This window comes from Muntiacus reevesi, chromosome 11 (genome assembly GCF_963930625.1).
Source record: "Muntiacus reevesi chromosome 11, mMunRee1.1, whole genome shotgun sequence".
Taxonomy (NCBI): domain Eukaryota; kingdom Metazoa; phylum Chordata; class Mammalia; order Artiodactyla; family Cervidae; genus Muntiacus; species Muntiacus reevesi.
Window position 1 is genome coordinate 66,596,316 of NC_089259.1, and position 16,726 is coordinate 66,613,041.

The following is a 16,726-nucleotide window of genomic DNA, read 5'->3' on the forward strand; positions in this document are numbered from 1 at the left end:
GAAAATTAGGGAGTAATAGAGGAGTTATGGAGGACTTTAAGAGAAAATAAAAGAAAAAAAGTTTTTTAAAGAAAGAAAAAATTTTTAATTAAAAAATAGTAAAAATATATGAAAATGAAAATTAAGGAGTAATAGAGGACTTTAAAAGAAAATAAAAGAAAATTAAAATTAAGGAGTAATAGAGGAGTAATAAGGAATTTTAAAAGAAAATAAAAAAGAAAAAATAATAAATAAAAAAAAATTTTTAATTGTTTTTATTTAAAAAAATAGTAAAAATATATCTAGGAATTTCTCTGGAGCTGTTGCAGGCAGTGTGGGTTCAGTTCAGTTTCAGATAGCTCCTTGTTCCATCTTACACTTCTTGATATCTATAGGCTACTTCCGGTGTAGTCGGTGTTAATTACAGGTATTTTAATCTGTCAGGTGTGTGACTTCTGAAGCGGTTCCCTTTGTTTATTTGGCTTTTGTTTGCTGATCTCGTCAGTGTCTAATTTCCGCCCTGACACAGGTGGGCGGAGGTGGTCTTTTGTTTAGGTTCACTTGTTCCATGGTGCTGTGGGGAGGGAGGGGCACTGCAGACAAATGTCACTGGTCTGTGTGGGGAGCACTTGCAGTGTTCCAGCCACACTGGATTTGCCCCCACTCACGGCGTGTGTGCTGTCCCCGTCTACACTGCTCAGGCTCCAGGCTGTTCTATAGGGTGCGGGCCCTGAGTTGCGTGCGTTTCCAGATTTCAGTTACTCCACAAAAGCGCAGACTTGGTTGGGCCTGCGTTTTGTTCCTTCCCTGTTCCAAGCAGCTCAGGCAGTCAGGATCTTGATGAGCACACTATCCCCAGGTGAAGTGCGCCTTATCCCCTCAGCAGCCCCAGCCTCAGTTTCCATGCGTGCTAGTCCTGTGCACCTTGTGTCTGTTCTGGAGAGCTGGTCTCTAGCTGTGACCCTCCCAGCAGATGTCAACCATCCAGAATCTCAGGAAGTCTTTGGTCTGAAACTGGAAGCCTGTTTGCAGTTTAGTAGGGGATGCTGTCTCTGGGGCCTAGTTTGCCCCTTTCCCCTCCCCCCTGCCTCCTGCCTCCAGTGGGGGATGGGCCAGTCCATAGCTGGCTAGCTCTTCTCTGGAATTGCTCAGTCCTTCCTTTGTTCTGTGCACAGGCCAGCAGTGTGTTTGGGCCAGTTAATTTTCTCTCTCTCTCTTGCTATCCTACAGTTTAAGTTGCTATTTCACGTTAGCTCCCTCCGATTGCCCTCAGGGCATTCAGGCCCAGTACTTTTCCTAAGCAATGCCGCCCGCTCCTCTCCGTTCAGCCCCCACTTGCTGGTGGCAGATGCGAGCGTCTGGGGTACTTTTCTGCTGGGAGTTGCTTTTAGGCATGTAATCTGTGGGTTTTATTTATTTTTCCTCTCAGTTACGTTGCCCTCCGAGATTCGAAAACTTCCACCTAACCCGCCAGTGAGAGGGTTTCCTGGTGTTTGGAAACTTCCTCTATTATGACTCCCTTCCCGGGACAGATCTCCATCCCTAGCTCTTTTGTCTCTCTTTTTATCTTTTATATTTTGTCCTACCTCCTTTCGAAGACAATGGGCTGCTTTTCTGGGCGCCTGATGTCCTCTGCTAGCAACCAGAAGTTGTTTTGTGGAGTTTGCTGTGTTCAAATGTTCTTTCATTGAATTTGTAGGAGAGAATGTGGTCTCTCCGTCCTATTCCTCTGCCATCTTAGCTCCTCCGAATTCTAATATTGTATTTTTAAGAGTCTAACCTCTACTCTAGATTTTTAATCTTTGTTTTTCAGGATTTTATATCAATTTTGGACATTTAAGAATGCAATCTTCAGTACCCATTTTTACTCAGGAGTGTGATTACTGGTTTGATTACTCTCTCCCCCTTTTAACTCTCCATTTTCTCCCCCAAATCACTTCTATTCCTCCCTCCCCCTTCTCTTCTCAGTCCAATTCTGTGAATCTCTGTGGGTGTTCTGGGGTATGGAGAATACTTAGGGAACAGAGTACTGCCTAGATCTGTCTCTCTCCTCAAGTCCTTTTTCTCCTCCTGCACACCTCTATCTCTTTCCTCCCTCTCCTCATCTTCATGTAACTCTGTGAACCTCTCTGGGTGTCCCTCACTGTGGAAATCTTTACATCATTAACCTATAAGTTTTATTATCAGTGCTGTATGGATGGAGAGGTCTTGAGGCTACTGGAAGAATAAGACTGACAGCTCAGTTGTGAGCTGACTGAACTAGATTTCTCAAGAATTCTATGCCCAGGGATCTTTTTTTTTTCAAAAATGGTATTTTAAGACCAGATAACTTTTCTTGATTAGTATTTAGGTTGGTTTAATATTCAAATATATTCAAATATAAATTAATTCCTCTCAAATTTTTTATTTTAGGGGATAATGGTGGAAAGAGGAACTTACTCTCAATTCCAGAAATCTGGGATAGATATTTTTTCCTTTTTTGAGAAGGGGAATGAGCAGTCTGAACCATCTCCAGTTCCAGAAACTCCCACTGTGGTCTCTGCGTCTTGGCTTCTGTCTCTCCAATCTCCCAGACCCTCATTGAAAGATATGGCTCCAGAAGACCAAGAAGTGAGTTTCTCATCCTGCAGTATGCCCGGGTCTGTCTATTCTTGGTGGTCTCATGGACCTTCAGTCTGCTCTGCTCATGACATCTCCGTTTGTCCCAAAGTAAACCCTAAGGTCCCAAAGTCTTGTTCCATGAAATTGGTAGCATTAGAAGAGCATGAAGGGAGCAAGCCTACTTGGGGTTCCCCTTTGAGTGTTAGAGAATCTTATGGAGATCAGCAGTGGGTGCACTGCTGTGAATTTCTGAGTGAATATGGCTCACACAAATTGAGGACTCTTCAGTTTACCATAATTACATCCTACTCATGGTGGTGGGCCCCTGCTTCCCTTATGCATCCCGAGGCTTAATCCCTTAGACAGATTCCCTACTGTTGTCACATTAAATCATCTACTTTTCCTATATGCTGGAATGTTCTAGCACTGCCTGTGACTGACGTTAGTATTTTGCCTCTGTGTCAGATGGTTTGTGATAGGCCAGAGGTAAAGTGTGCAAAGGACCTGACACATGGTAGACACTTAGGTGTTAGTTCCCATCCTCCTTTCTTACCCTTAAAGACTGAGAACCACATCTTATCAACCTTGAATCCCAGTGGCCAGGATACAGCCGAGGACATCCTAGCCTCCTGTGACTCTACAATGCATTCTAAGTCCTCCAGACAGAAATGCACTAGATCTCCCTTAAAAATATACACAGATATTCCTTGATATCCAAACCCAGGAGCCTGGAATGATTCTGATAAGTATTCAGATTAGCTGTTCACTTTCTAAACTTAGGGATCACTCTCTGAAATTTAGGAACCAAATAGATTCAGGTTATATGCTTGCAACATGTTATCCAAACTCCTATTTACTCAACTCTCTCTGTGAACTCAGTTTACTGTATTTGGCTAATGTTTTGAGCCCCAAATATATTTTATGTTTCTATCATTGAATGACACAAGTCATCTGGAGGAATACATTAGCTCCATATCATTTTGTGTGTTATTTTAGAGAAAGTTTCTGCATTTATACATTAATTGATTTTGTTGTGTGTGTGTTGAGAGTCATGTTCTATTTTAAGCAAAGCTCCCCAACAGTGAATAACCTCATGTGAGTGACATTTAATTATTTCTCATAGATTCCTACAAGTGGGATGGCTGGGTCCAGATGTAAACACATATGTGGTTTGCCCAGATATTCCCACACCCTTCTCCATAGGAGATGGATCATCCTGCACTCCTACCAGTATATTAGGTGTGTCTGTTTCCCACAGCTTTGCAGTGAAGGACATTGTTGAACTCTTGAAATTTGGGGTTCATTTTTTAAAATTTCATCTCTCACTGCCATTTTTCCCTTCTAGACTGAGAATATACAGGTTATACTACCTCTAGAGGACCATTTGGAAGGAAAAGTTGGTTTTAAGACCTATAAGAATTACTTCACAGCTGGTGCTGACTGGTCTGTCATCATCTTCCTTATTCTAGTAAACATCGCAGCTCAGGTATGTAGGGGTGTTTATATTGATTTGTGCACTCAGCTATTTATATTGTGTTTTATAATTCTTTTTATATATTTATATTAAGAGATTTATCTCAAAGACTTGACTCATGCAGTTGTAGGCCTAGCTTGGTGAATGTGAAATCAGAAAGGCAGGCCTGCAGGCTGGAACCTCAGACAGAAGCTGACCCTGCTGTCTTGAGACGGAATTTCTTCCCCCTCCAAGAGGCCTCAGGTTTTGCTCTTAGGGCCTTTGACTGACTGGATGAGGCGACCATCCATTACTATTTTGAGAGTGATCTCTACTTAAATCCTGATGATGAATGTGAGCCACATCCACAAAATACCTTCACAGCAACATCTAGATGAGTGTTTAGTTGAATTACTGGAAACTGACTGGCCCAGTCAAGCTGACACCCAGAACTGACTATCACTACCTGTCAAAGATTTTTGCTTTGAAAAATCCCAGTATTTTTTGTTATTACTGCCTTTTGCAGTCTACTTGGATTTGCATTGAAGTACATTATATTTGGAGAGCAAAGTCTTCTAGGGAAAAGGGGATTTCTTTTAAACATATTAACTTGTAAGATGCCCTCCCCTGACCTGTGGTCATCTGGGATGTGGGACTTGGTGAAAGACCTGAGCCAGAAGGACCGTTCTGGAGCCTTTCCATCCCCCATCCTAGTGCGTGGGGTATGAGGGCTCAGTAATGTCAGTGTCTGAGTGACTGTTGTTTCTGCTCCAGGTTTCCTACGTCCTGCAGGATTGGTGGCTTGCATTCTGGTGAGTGATTCTGGTCTGACTCAACGTACTGTGAAATCTACACAAAGGCTCACTTTCCCACAGAGTCAGGGGGAGAGGTGGTACTAGTTCAGCCTCCTCTTCTGACCCTCACGTAGTTTCCCTGAACCCTCACGTAGTTTCCCTGAAGCAAAATGAAAGTTCCTGCGGGTGATGTTTGATCCCCTTGTGGTCTCTCCCCATGTCCCTCCATTTAGCACCTTCTTCACAGACATTTTTTAATTCTTTTTTTGAACTTTTAATATTGTATTGGGATATGGCCAATGAACAATGTTGTGATAGTTTCATTTGAATAGTCAAGGGACGCAGCCATACATATACATGTATTCATTCTCCCCCAAACTTCCCTCCCATCTATTCTTCCACATGACATTGGGGATATGTGTTATACAATAAATACTTGTTGGTTACCCATTTTAAATATAGCAGTTTGTGCATGAACATCCAAAATATCTAACTATCCTTCCCCTCAGCAACCATTAAGTTCATTTTCTAAGTCTGTCTTCACAGATAATTTTGAAAACTGAAAGTCGTGGTTCAGATTTTTAAAAGGGAGATACACATAGGACCTTTAAGATGGGAAACACTTTCCAGCATAATATACATTTTTTGAATTGAGGCAATTTTTTGTGATATTTGTGTAAATTCTATGTATGTCTAAAGTGTAATTTTTTTTCCTGTTCCATAGGGCAAATGTACAAAGTAACCTCTATTTTGGGGTATCCCAAAAAGAAGATGAAGGTGTAGTATTCATTCTGAACTGGTACTTAAGAGTTTATTCAGGTAAACCTGAGTCATCTGCTCTATAATACCAGAATTTAAGGTGCTTACAATGAGTCTGCATGAGCAACGAGGGCTTCCAGAATACTTCAGTAATGTCTTAATAGATCAGGTATCTGAATCACATTTACTCAGTGAATTAATTAGAATAATTATTTTAAAGGTCTGCTAGAAGAAAAAGGTTGAATGAAGACTCTTAACTTGCTCCATACTGGATGTTGGTAGTTAAACCAGGATTGCATATTGAGAAAATCAGCCACTGGAAATATGTAGCCACTGTGTATTCTAATATGTGCTTTAGCTACATCTTATATCATTATATGGATGGGGAAGGGGAGTATAAATGAATCCCCACCCTGTGGTTCAGGTTGTTCCAATTCTGTCTGAATAAACCCTGGCTTTTATTGATCTTGGATGAAATCATCTGGCAGCGTGGGCTGCAAACAAAAGCATTATTCCCTCCCAGGTATGCAAAGCTCCCCTTTCCACACTGCTCATCTCCTGGGCTTCACTCATAACTTAAGAAGCTAAGCAGGGGAAATCCAGTGTCTGGAATTAGGCTTCCTTCTCTTTCTTAACCTGAGATCACAGTGTTACCTCCTCCTCAACTGTGTGATTAATTCAAATTTTGGCTTGCCAGACTAATATTAACATGACTCTCTCTATTCACAAGAGTATTTAGAATATGTATAGCAAAGCATTACATACTATTTAAAGGATGTCTTTAACAAAAATTTTAAATGTCTTCTTTATCCATTCATCTGTTGATGGACATTTAGGTTGCTTCCATGTCCTAGCTTTTGTAAATAGTGTTGCTATGAACACTGGGGTGCATGTGTCTTTTTTAATTATGGTTTGAATTATGCCCAGTAGTGGGATTGCTGGGTCATATGGTGGTTCTATTTTCAATTTTTTAAGGAACCTCCACACTGTTCTCCATAGTGACAATTTACATTCCTGCTAACAGTGCAAGAAGGTTCCCTTTTCCACACCTTCTCTAGCATTTATTGTTTGTATATTTTTTATGATGGTCATTCTGACTGGTGTGAGTTAATACTTTATTATAGTTTTGATCTGCATTTCTCAAATAATGATATTGAACTTCTTTTCAAGTGCCTCTTGACCATCTGTATGTCTTCTTTGGAGAAAGGTCTATATAGGTCTTCTGCCCATTTTTTGTTTTAGTTTTTTTTTTTAATATTAAGCTGCATGAGCTATTTGTATATTGTGGAGACTAATCCTGGTCAGTTACTTATTTTTTAAATTATTTTCTCCCATTCTCAGGGCTGTCTTTTCATCTCATTTATGGTACATATATACACTGGATCAGGGGAGGGGGGTTCCCTGGGTGGCTCAAATGGTAAAGAATCTGCCTGCAATGCTGGAGACCTGAGTTTCATCCTTGGGTCAGGATGAACCACTGGATAAGGGAGTGGCAACCCACTCCAATATTCATGCTTGGAGAATTCCACGGACAGAGGAGTCTGGTGGGCTACAGTCCATGGGGTTGCAAAGAGTTGGACATGACTGAGTGACTAACACACATGTGCACTGGAATATTACTTACCCACAGAAAGGAATGAAATTGGGTCATCTGTCAGGACGTGGATGGACCTAGAATCTGTCATACAAAGTGAAGTAAGTCAGAAAGAAGAAAACAGAAAAAAAAAAAAATACTTGTATTAATGCATATATATGGAATCTAGCCTCCTCATGGATCCCTGCCTTATCATGGTGAAGGGGCTTGCATAACTCAATGAAGCTATGAGCTATACCATGTAGGGCTACCTAAGATGGACGGATCATAGTGGAGAGTTCTGACAAAATGTAATCCACTGGAGGAGGGAATAGCAAACCATTCCATTGTACTAGCCATGAGAAACCTATGAACTGCATAAAAAGGCAAAAAGATATGACACCAAAAGATTAGCCCCCCTAGGTCAGAAGGTGTCCAATAAGCTACTGGGGAAGAGCAGAAGACAACTACTAATAGCTCCAGACAGAATGAAGGGACTGTGTCAAAGTGGAAATGACACTCAGTGGTGGGTGTGTCTGGTGGTGGAAGTAAAATTTGATGCTATAAAGAATAGTATTGCATAGGAACCTGGAATGTTAAATCCATGAATCAAGGTAAATTGGATGTGGTCAAGCAGGAGATGGTACAAGTAAACATAAACATCTTAGGAATCAGTGAACTAAAGTGGACGGGAATGGGTGAATTTAATTCAGATGACCATTATATCTACCAGTGTGGGCAAGAATTGCATAGAAGAAATTGAAAAGCCCTCGTAATCAACAAGAGTCCAAAATGCAGTTCTTGGGTGCAACCTTAAAGATGACAGAATGGTCTTGGTCCATTTCCAAAGCAAACCATTCAACATCTCAGTAATCCAAGTCTATGCCCCAACCACTGACGCCGAAGAAGCTGAAGCTGATCCGTTCTATGAAGACATAGAAGACCTCCTAGAACTAAATGCAGAGTTCTGGAGAATAGCAGAGAGAGAGCAGAAGCCCCTCTTCAATGGGCTGTGTGAAGAAATAGAGGAAAAACAACAGAAAGGGTAAGGTTAGAGATCTTGTCAAGAAAATTGGAAATATAAAAGGAAAATTTCATCCAAAGTTTGGCACAGGGAAAGACAAAAGTTGTAAAGACCTAACTGAAGCAGAAGAGATCAAGAAGAGATGGAAGAACTATACAATAAAAATCTTAATGACCTCAATAACTACGATGATGTCATCTCTCACTCAGAGCCAGATTCTGGAGTGTGAAGTCAAGTGAGCCTTAGGAAGCACTGCTGCCTACAAACCTAGTGGAGGTGATAGAATTCCAGCAGAGCTATTTAAAATCCTAAAAGATTGGAAGTGCTACACTCAATCTGTCAGCAAATTTGGAAAACCCAGCAGTGCCTACAGGACTAGAAAAGGTCAATTTTTATCCCAATTCCCAAGAAGGGCAGTACTAAAGAATGTTCAACCCACCAGACAATTGCACTCATCTCCCATGCTACTAACATTATGCTCAAAATCCTTAAAGCTATGTTTCAGCATCATGTGAACTGAGAACTTCCAGATATTCAAGCTGCATTTAGAAAAGGCAGAGGAACCAGAGATCAAATTGCCAACATTTGCTGGATTATTGAGAAAGCAAGGGAATTCCAGAAAAACATCTACATCTGTTTCAGTAACTAAGCTAAAGCCTTTGACTGTGTTTATCATAACAAACTATGGAAAACTCTTAAAGAGATGGGAATACCAGACCACCTCACCTATCTTCTGAGAAACCTTTATGCATGTCAAGAAGCAACAGTTAGAACCCTGTATGGAACAACTGTTTGGTTCAGGATTGAGAAAGGAGTACAATAAGGGTATTTATTATTACCCCGTTTATTTAACTTATACAGAGAGCACGTCGTGTGAAATGCCAGGTTGGATGGCTTACAAGCTGGAATCAAGATTGCTGGAGGATATCAACGTCAGATATGTGGGTGATAGCACTCTAATGGCAGAAAGCAAAAAGGAACTAAAGAGCGTTTTGATGAGGGTGAAGAAGGAGGGTGAAAAAGCCAACTTAAAACTGATTATTAAAAAAAAAAAAAAAAAAAAAAAACTAACATCATAGTATCCAGCCCCATCACTTCATGGCAAACAGAAGGGGAAAATGTGGGAGAGTGACAGATTTTCTCTTCTTGGGCTCTAAAATCACTACAGATGGTGACTGCAGCCTTGATATTAGAAGGCAATTGATTCTTGGCAGGAAAGCTTTGACAAACCTAGGCATTGTGTTAAAGAGCAGAGACATCACTTTGCTGACAAAGGGCCGTATACTCAAGGCTATTGTCTTTCCAGTAGTCAGGTATGGATATGAGAGCTGGACAATAAAGAAGGCTGAGCACTGAAGAAATGATGCTTTAGAACTGTGGTGCCAAAGAAGACTCTTGAGATTGAGAGTCCCTTGGACAGCAGGGAGATCAAACCAGTCAGTCTTAAAGGAAATCAACCCTGAATACTCATTGGAAGGACTGATGCTGAAGCTGAAGCTCCAATATTTTGGCCTCCAGATGCAACACTTGATTCACTGGAAAAGACCCTGATGCTGGGGAAGGTTGAAGGCAGAAGGACAAGAGGGTGACAAAGGATGAACTTGTTGGATGGCATCACCGATTCACGAACTTGGGCAAACTCTGGGAGATGGTGCGGGACAGGGAAGCCTGGCATGCTGCAGTCCATAGGGTTGCAAAGTGTTGGACACGACTTGGAGACTGAACAACAACAAAAACAACAACATGGAATCGAGAAAAATGGTACGGATGGACCTATTTGCAGGGGATGAATAGAGTCGTAGTTGTAGAGAGTAGATGTTTGGACACAGAGCAGGAGTGGGGAGGTGAGGAATAGGAATTGGAAAATTAGGATTGACATATACACTACCATGGGTAAAACAGACAGCTGGTGGGAAGCTGCTGTATAGCACAGGGTGCTCAGCTCAGTGCTCTGTGATGACCTAGAGGGGAGGGATGGGGGGAAGGAAGGTCCAAAGGGAAGGGATATATGTATACATGTAGCTGATTTACTTTGCTGAACAGCAGAAACTAACACAGCATTGTGAAGCAACTATACCCCAATAATTTTTTTTTAAAGTAAAAATTTAAATATCCTCACAGGAAATGCTTGTAAAAGCTTTCTGAAAAGAGTAAGTTATGTAAAATTCCACTCATTGAAATTTGGTATTTATTTTATTGATCACTTGATGAGACACTTGAATCTACCAGCTGTTTACCTTCTGAATTGGTGGACAATGAAGGCTTGAAGAAGAAGGAAGGGATTCTGTTACACATTCATATAGGATTGTGGGCTAATTCCACCAATGTCTCTTGGTGGAATTCAGGAATTTAAGCAGTTTTCAGAATTTAAATAACAGTGATGTGGCAGCTGAGTGGAAAAAAGTATTTGATGGAATATATCTTGCCAAAGTTATCCCAACTCTATATAGCATTGTGAGTTGAAGAGATGTTTGAAGGGCTATTTTAACTTTTATATGCATAGTAATGCTCATTTATATCATTGATAAGACATAAATATAAATGATTATATTTATTTACAAATGCTTTGGGGTACTATAAAATAGTAAGAAATTCATTTAGATTATCTTGTTTAGATTATCTCATGTTAAAATATAACTTGTAATTTCTTACAGTTCAGTTATTTAGAGATTGTCCACTTGCAACTTAACATGGTCTTTTCATGCTCTTTAGAGCTACTTGGGCATAGAAGTAGCTACTTTATTTTTAATATTTTAAATTTTTGATAATTTTTATTATTGTTGCTTTCCAGTGTTGTGTTAGTTTCTGTTGCATAGCCAAATTAATCAGTTGAAACTATATCCTCTCTTTGGATTTCCTTCCCAATCATGTCACCACAGAGAATTAAGTAGAGTTCCCTGTGTTAAACAGATGGTTCTTAAAAAGCTATTTTACATGGAAGTAAATTTCCTTGTAAATTACAAAGAAATGGTAGATCATTTCTTCTTTTCCCTGTTAATTCATGTGTTGGTAGCAAAGCATTGGAGAAGGGAATAGCAACCAAACCCAGTATTCTTGCCTGGAGAACTCCATGGTTAGAAGAGGTTAGCAGAAGGAAAGAAATCTTAAAAATTAGGGCAGAAATAAATGCAAAAGAAACTAAAGAGACCATAGCAAAAATCAACAAAGCTAAAAGCTGGTTTTTTGAAAAAATAAACAAAATTGACAAACCATTAGCAAGACTCATTAAGAAACAAAGAGAGAAGAACCAGATTAACAAAATTAGAAATGAAAATGGAGAGATCACAACAGACAACACTGAAATCCAAAGGATCATAAGAGACTACTACCAGCAGCTCTATGCCAATAAAATGGACAACTTGGATGAAATGGACAAATTCTTAGAAAAGTATGACTTTCCAAAACTGAACCAGGAAGAAATAGAAGATCTTAACACAACCATCACAAGCAAGGAAATCGAAACTGTAATCAAAAATCTTCCAGTGAACAAAAGCCCAGGACCAGATGGCTTCACAGCTGAATTCTACCAAAAATTTAGAGAAGAGCTAACACCTATCTTACTCAAACTCTTCCAGAAAATTGCAGAAGAAGGTAAACTTCCAAACTCATTCTATGAGGCCACCATCACCCTAATTCCAAAACCAGACAAAGATGCCACAAAAAAAGAAAACTACAGGCCAATATCACTGATGAACATAGATGCAAAAATCCTTAACAAAATTCTAGAAAACAGAATCCAACAACATATTAAAAAAATCATACACCATGACCAAGTGGGCTTTATCCCAGGAATGCAAGGATTCTTTAATATCCGCAAATCAATCAACGTAATACACCACATTAACAAATTGGAAGATAAAAACCATATGTTATCTCAATAGATGCAGAGAAAGCCTTTGACAAAATTCAACACTCATTTATGATTAAAACTCTCCAGAAAGCAGGAATAGAAGGAACATACCTCAACATAATAAAAGCTATATATGACAAACCCACAGCAAGCATCACCCTCAATGGTGAAAAATTGAAAGCATTTCCTCTGAAATCAGGAACAAGACAAGGATGCCCACTCTCACCACTACTATTCAACATAGTGTTGGAAGTTTTGGCCACAGCAATCAGAGCAGAAAAAGAAGTAAAAGCAATCCAGATAGGAAAAGAAGAAGTGAAACTATCGCTGTTTGTAGATGACATGATCCTCTACATAGAAAACCCTAAAGTCTCTACCAGAAAATTACTAGAGCTAATCAATGAATATAGTAAAATTGCAGGATATAAAATTAACACACAGAAAGCCCTTGCATTCCTATATACTAGCAATGAAAAAACAGAGAAATTAAGGAAACAATAGCATTCATCATTGCAACAAAAAGAATAAAATACTTAGCAGTATATCTACCTAAAGAAACAAAAGACCTATACATAGAAAACAATAAAACACTGATGAAAGAAATCAAAGAGGACACAAACAGATGGAGAAACATACCGTGTTAATGGATTGGAAGAATCAATATTGTCAAAATGGCTATTCTACCCAAAGCAATCTATAGATTCAATGCAATCCCTATCAAGCTACCAACAGTATTTTTCACAGAATTAGAACAAATAATTTGACAATTTGTGTGGAAATACAAAAAACCTCGAATAGCCAAAGTAATCTTGAGAAAGAAGAATGGAACTGGAGGAATCAACCTGCCTGACTTCAGACTCTACTACAAAGTCACAGTCATCAAGACAGTATGGTACTGGCACAAAGACAGAAATATAGATCAATGGAACAGAATAGAAAGCCCAGAGATAAATCCACGAACCTATGGACACCTTATCTTTGACAAAGGAGGCAAGAATATACAATGGAAAAAAGACAGCCTCTTTAACAAATGGTGCTGGGAAAACTGGTCAACCACTTGTAAAAGAATGAAACTAGAACACTTTCTAACACCATACACAAAAATAAACTCAAAATGGATTAAAGATCTAAATGTAAGACCAGAAACTATAAAACTCCTAGAGGAGAACATAGGCAAAACACTCTCCGGCATAAATCACAGCAAGATCCTCTATGACCCACCTCCCAGAATATTGGAAATAAAAGCAAAAATAAACAAATGGGACCTCATGAAACTTAAAAGCTTCTGCACTACAAAGGAAGCTACAAGCAAGGTGAACAGACAGTCTTTAGAATGGGAGAAAATAATAGCAAATGAGGAAACAGACAAAGGATTAATCTCAAAAATATACAAGCAACTCCTGCAGCTCAATTCCAGAAAAATAAATGACCCAATCAAAAAATGGGCCAAAGAACTAAACAGACATTTCTCCAAAGAAGACATACAGATGGCTAACAAACACATGAAAAGATGCTCAACATCACTCATTATCAGAGAAATGCAAATCAAAACCTCAATGAGCTAAAAAAAAAAAAACAACTCATTGAGGTACCATTACACACCAGTCAGGATGGCTGCTATCCAAAAGTCTACAAGCAATAAATGCTGGAGAGGGTGTGGAGAAAAGGAAACCCTCTTACACTGTTGGTGGGAATGCAGACTAGTACAGCCACTATGGAAAACAGTGTGGAGATTTCTTAAAAAACTGGAAATAGAACTGCCATATGACCCAGCAATACCACTTCTGGGCATACACACTGAGGAAACCAGATCTGAAAGAGACATGTGCACCCCAATGTTCATCGCAGCACTGTTTATAATAGCCAGGACATGGAAGCAACCTAGATGCCCATCAGCAGATGAATGGATAAGGAAGCTGTGGTACATATACACCATGGAATATTACTCAGCTGTTAAAAAGAATGCATTTGAATCAGTTCTAATGAGATGGATGAAACTGGAGCCCATTATACAGAGTGAAGTAAGCCAGAAAGATAAAGAATCTTACAGTATACTAACACATATATATGGAATTTAGAAAGATGGTAACGATAACCCTATATGCAAAACAGAAAAAGAAACACAGAAGTACAGAACAGACTTTTGAACTCTGTGGGAGAAGGTGAGGGTGGAATATTTCGAAAGAACAGCATGTATATTATCTATGGTGAAAGAGATCACCAGCCCAGGTGGGATGCATGAGTCAAGTGCTCGGGCCTGGTGCACTGGGAAGACCCAGAGGAATCAGGTGGAGAGGGAGGTGGGAGGGGGGATCGGGATGGGGAATACGTGTAACTCTATGGCTGATTCATATCAATGTATGACAAAACCCACTGAAAAAAAAAAATTAAAAAATTAAAAAAAAAAAAAAGAAGAGCCTGGGGGCTACAGTCCATGGGGTCACAAAGAGTATGACTTGACTGAGCAACTAGCACTTTCACTTTCACCAAAGCATACCTTATTTTAGATTATGGGACATGTTGTAAATAATGAGATTTAAAATGTGGAGAAAGGAGATTAGCTACTTGTATAATTATCTATCTTATAAGTTTTATTAGAACTTGTAATTGAATTAGGCAAGCCTAGAATAAAGCTGTAGTTTACACATGATTTTTCCCTCTGTGTTGTTTCTATTTAGTGGGAGGAAAACAGTGATTTTTATATTTTTCTTTATAAATGTATTTTTGAAAGCATTAAACTTTTAAATAACCTGCTTTATATATATATATATATATATATTTTTTTTTTATTCTGTATATATGTAAATCTCTATACAAATTTTATTTATAGAATAAAATGCACAGTGTCTTTTTAAACTGCCTGCCATTCTTTAGCATGGTTGAGGATAAGACAGAGATCTTGTGCTCAGTGGTGTTTCTTTATTTCAGGGTTAGCTGTGTCTACCATCCTTTTTGGCATCACAAGGTCTCTGTTGACATTCTACATCCTTGTTAATTCTTCACAAACTTTGCACAACAAAATGTTGGAGACCATTCTAAGAGCTCCGGTATTGTTTTTCAATAGAAATCCAATAGGTAAGTTAGACACCACATTTCTTAATGAATATGTCTTGTTAACACATTAAGTGCCTATTTACATTTTGAAAATTGAAGAGATGCTTAGGAGAAGATCACTGTGTATGTTTATTCATTTTCTACAAAAAGCTTCACAGATAATTTTTCCTACCAGAGAAAATCTAAAATATAGGAGCATATGTTTTTATTCCAATTTATACATGTCTGTAAAAATACATGAATGTTTGCTTTGCAGGATGATTTAGGAATCCATTTGTTATGTGGCATATGAAACACACAACAGATGATGAAAATGTGTTGAAATGTTTTTGACTAGTTGTTAAAACGTTGGCTGTGTTACATGGTGTTAAGCTAACTAGGAAGGACCATCTTCCAGGAACATCTCTACAGAAGATAGGCCTTGTGTTTCTTTCTTTCATTGCCCATCCATTTCTGGGATCACAGAGCTCTGACATGTGCTCATATTTTGAGTTTTACACAAATGGTAATGTAAAATTAATTAAAATATAAGATAAATGAAATGTAAACATCCTCTTCAATAAAACCAACTGTCTAGTTTTACAATGGACTTTTGGTTACATTAAAGATATCTTGTGGTACCTAGCAGGTGCATCTTCTTTATTAAGTAAGAGTGCCCCTGAAGGTTTCCCAGTGGTTGCTTCCTCCACACTGAGACCTTCACTTGTCTTGCTTTGGAAGGTAGCCTCCTGACCTGGGTTTCTATGAAGAATTAGTTCATCAGCATACATGCCCACTCCACTCAGTTGGTTAGACCTCTGCTGAGGCCCAGGGTTTCTTTGTTTTTGCAGGTCATGATTGACAGGACCTGTTGAGGCAGGGATGTGACTGGAGGGAGGACAGCAGTAGCCTTGGCTTGGTCATCAACTAGTTGTGTGATCAAAGCCAAAGTAGATAGATATGACTGGGCAGGTAAGTCTCCAGGCAGGATGTTGTCATGGTCATAAGTATGGGCTCTAGAGCCAACTTCCTGGGTTCAGTCCTGGAGATAGTTACTAATCCAGTTATAGTTATGTGAATATTACATGCTAGTTATTTAATTTCTCTGTGCCTCAGCTTTCTTACCTATAAAATGAGGATACTATTCACACACTTACCAATATCTTGATGTTGTGGGCGTTAAGCAGGTTAATACATTCATAGCACTTAGCACAGGGTCAGTGCCTAATGAACATCAGTGAGGATGTCGATATGGTGTCTGGGAACTTCCTCTCCTGTGAAATGGGATTATCCACTGGCTTTCCTGTTTCACAAGATTGTTGTGAGTATTAAATAAGACTGTTTAGTGCAGCATCTTGTGTAGATTTATTCAACACATATTCTTTAGTCCAGGCACTGTGAGGAGCACAGGATGATAAACTGCAGAGGCCCACATAATCTCATCTTATTGCACTGCTGGAGTGAGGAAGTGATTGGAAGAGTCTTTGCTATTATGACTGTGAAGTTGCTGAGCTTTTCCTGTTAATGTGGGAACTACAGTTGCAGATTTGGGAGCATCAAGTGGGACTGAATTTCTGTTATCACAGCCTCTGAGTGCTTGTCACTGCTGTTAACCAGGATCTTGATGACCTTTAGTCTTCTCCAGATGCTGATTTATTAT

General features: G+C 39.2%; 1 protein-coding gene across 1 annotated transcript in view; it reads left to right on the plus strand.

Moving 5' to 3' along the window:
* LOC136144258 (ATP-binding cassette sub-family C member 4-like) overlaps nt 1-16,726 on the plus strand; it is a 156,136-nt gene that overhangs the window by 71,958 nt on the left and 67,452 nt on the right. The window contains exons 15-19 of the mRNA XM_065902005.1: nt 2,392-2,589; nt 3,926-4,066; nt 4,808-4,845; nt 5,552-5,646; nt 14,962-15,108. Coding sequence (XP_065758077.1) covers nt 2,392-2,589; nt 3,926-4,066; nt 4,808-4,845; nt 5,552-5,646; nt 14,962-15,108 — 619 coding nt within the window. The remainder of the gene's footprint in view (nt 1-2,391; nt 2,590-3,925; nt 4,067-4,807; nt 4,846-5,551; nt 5,647-14,961; nt 15,109-16,726) is intronic.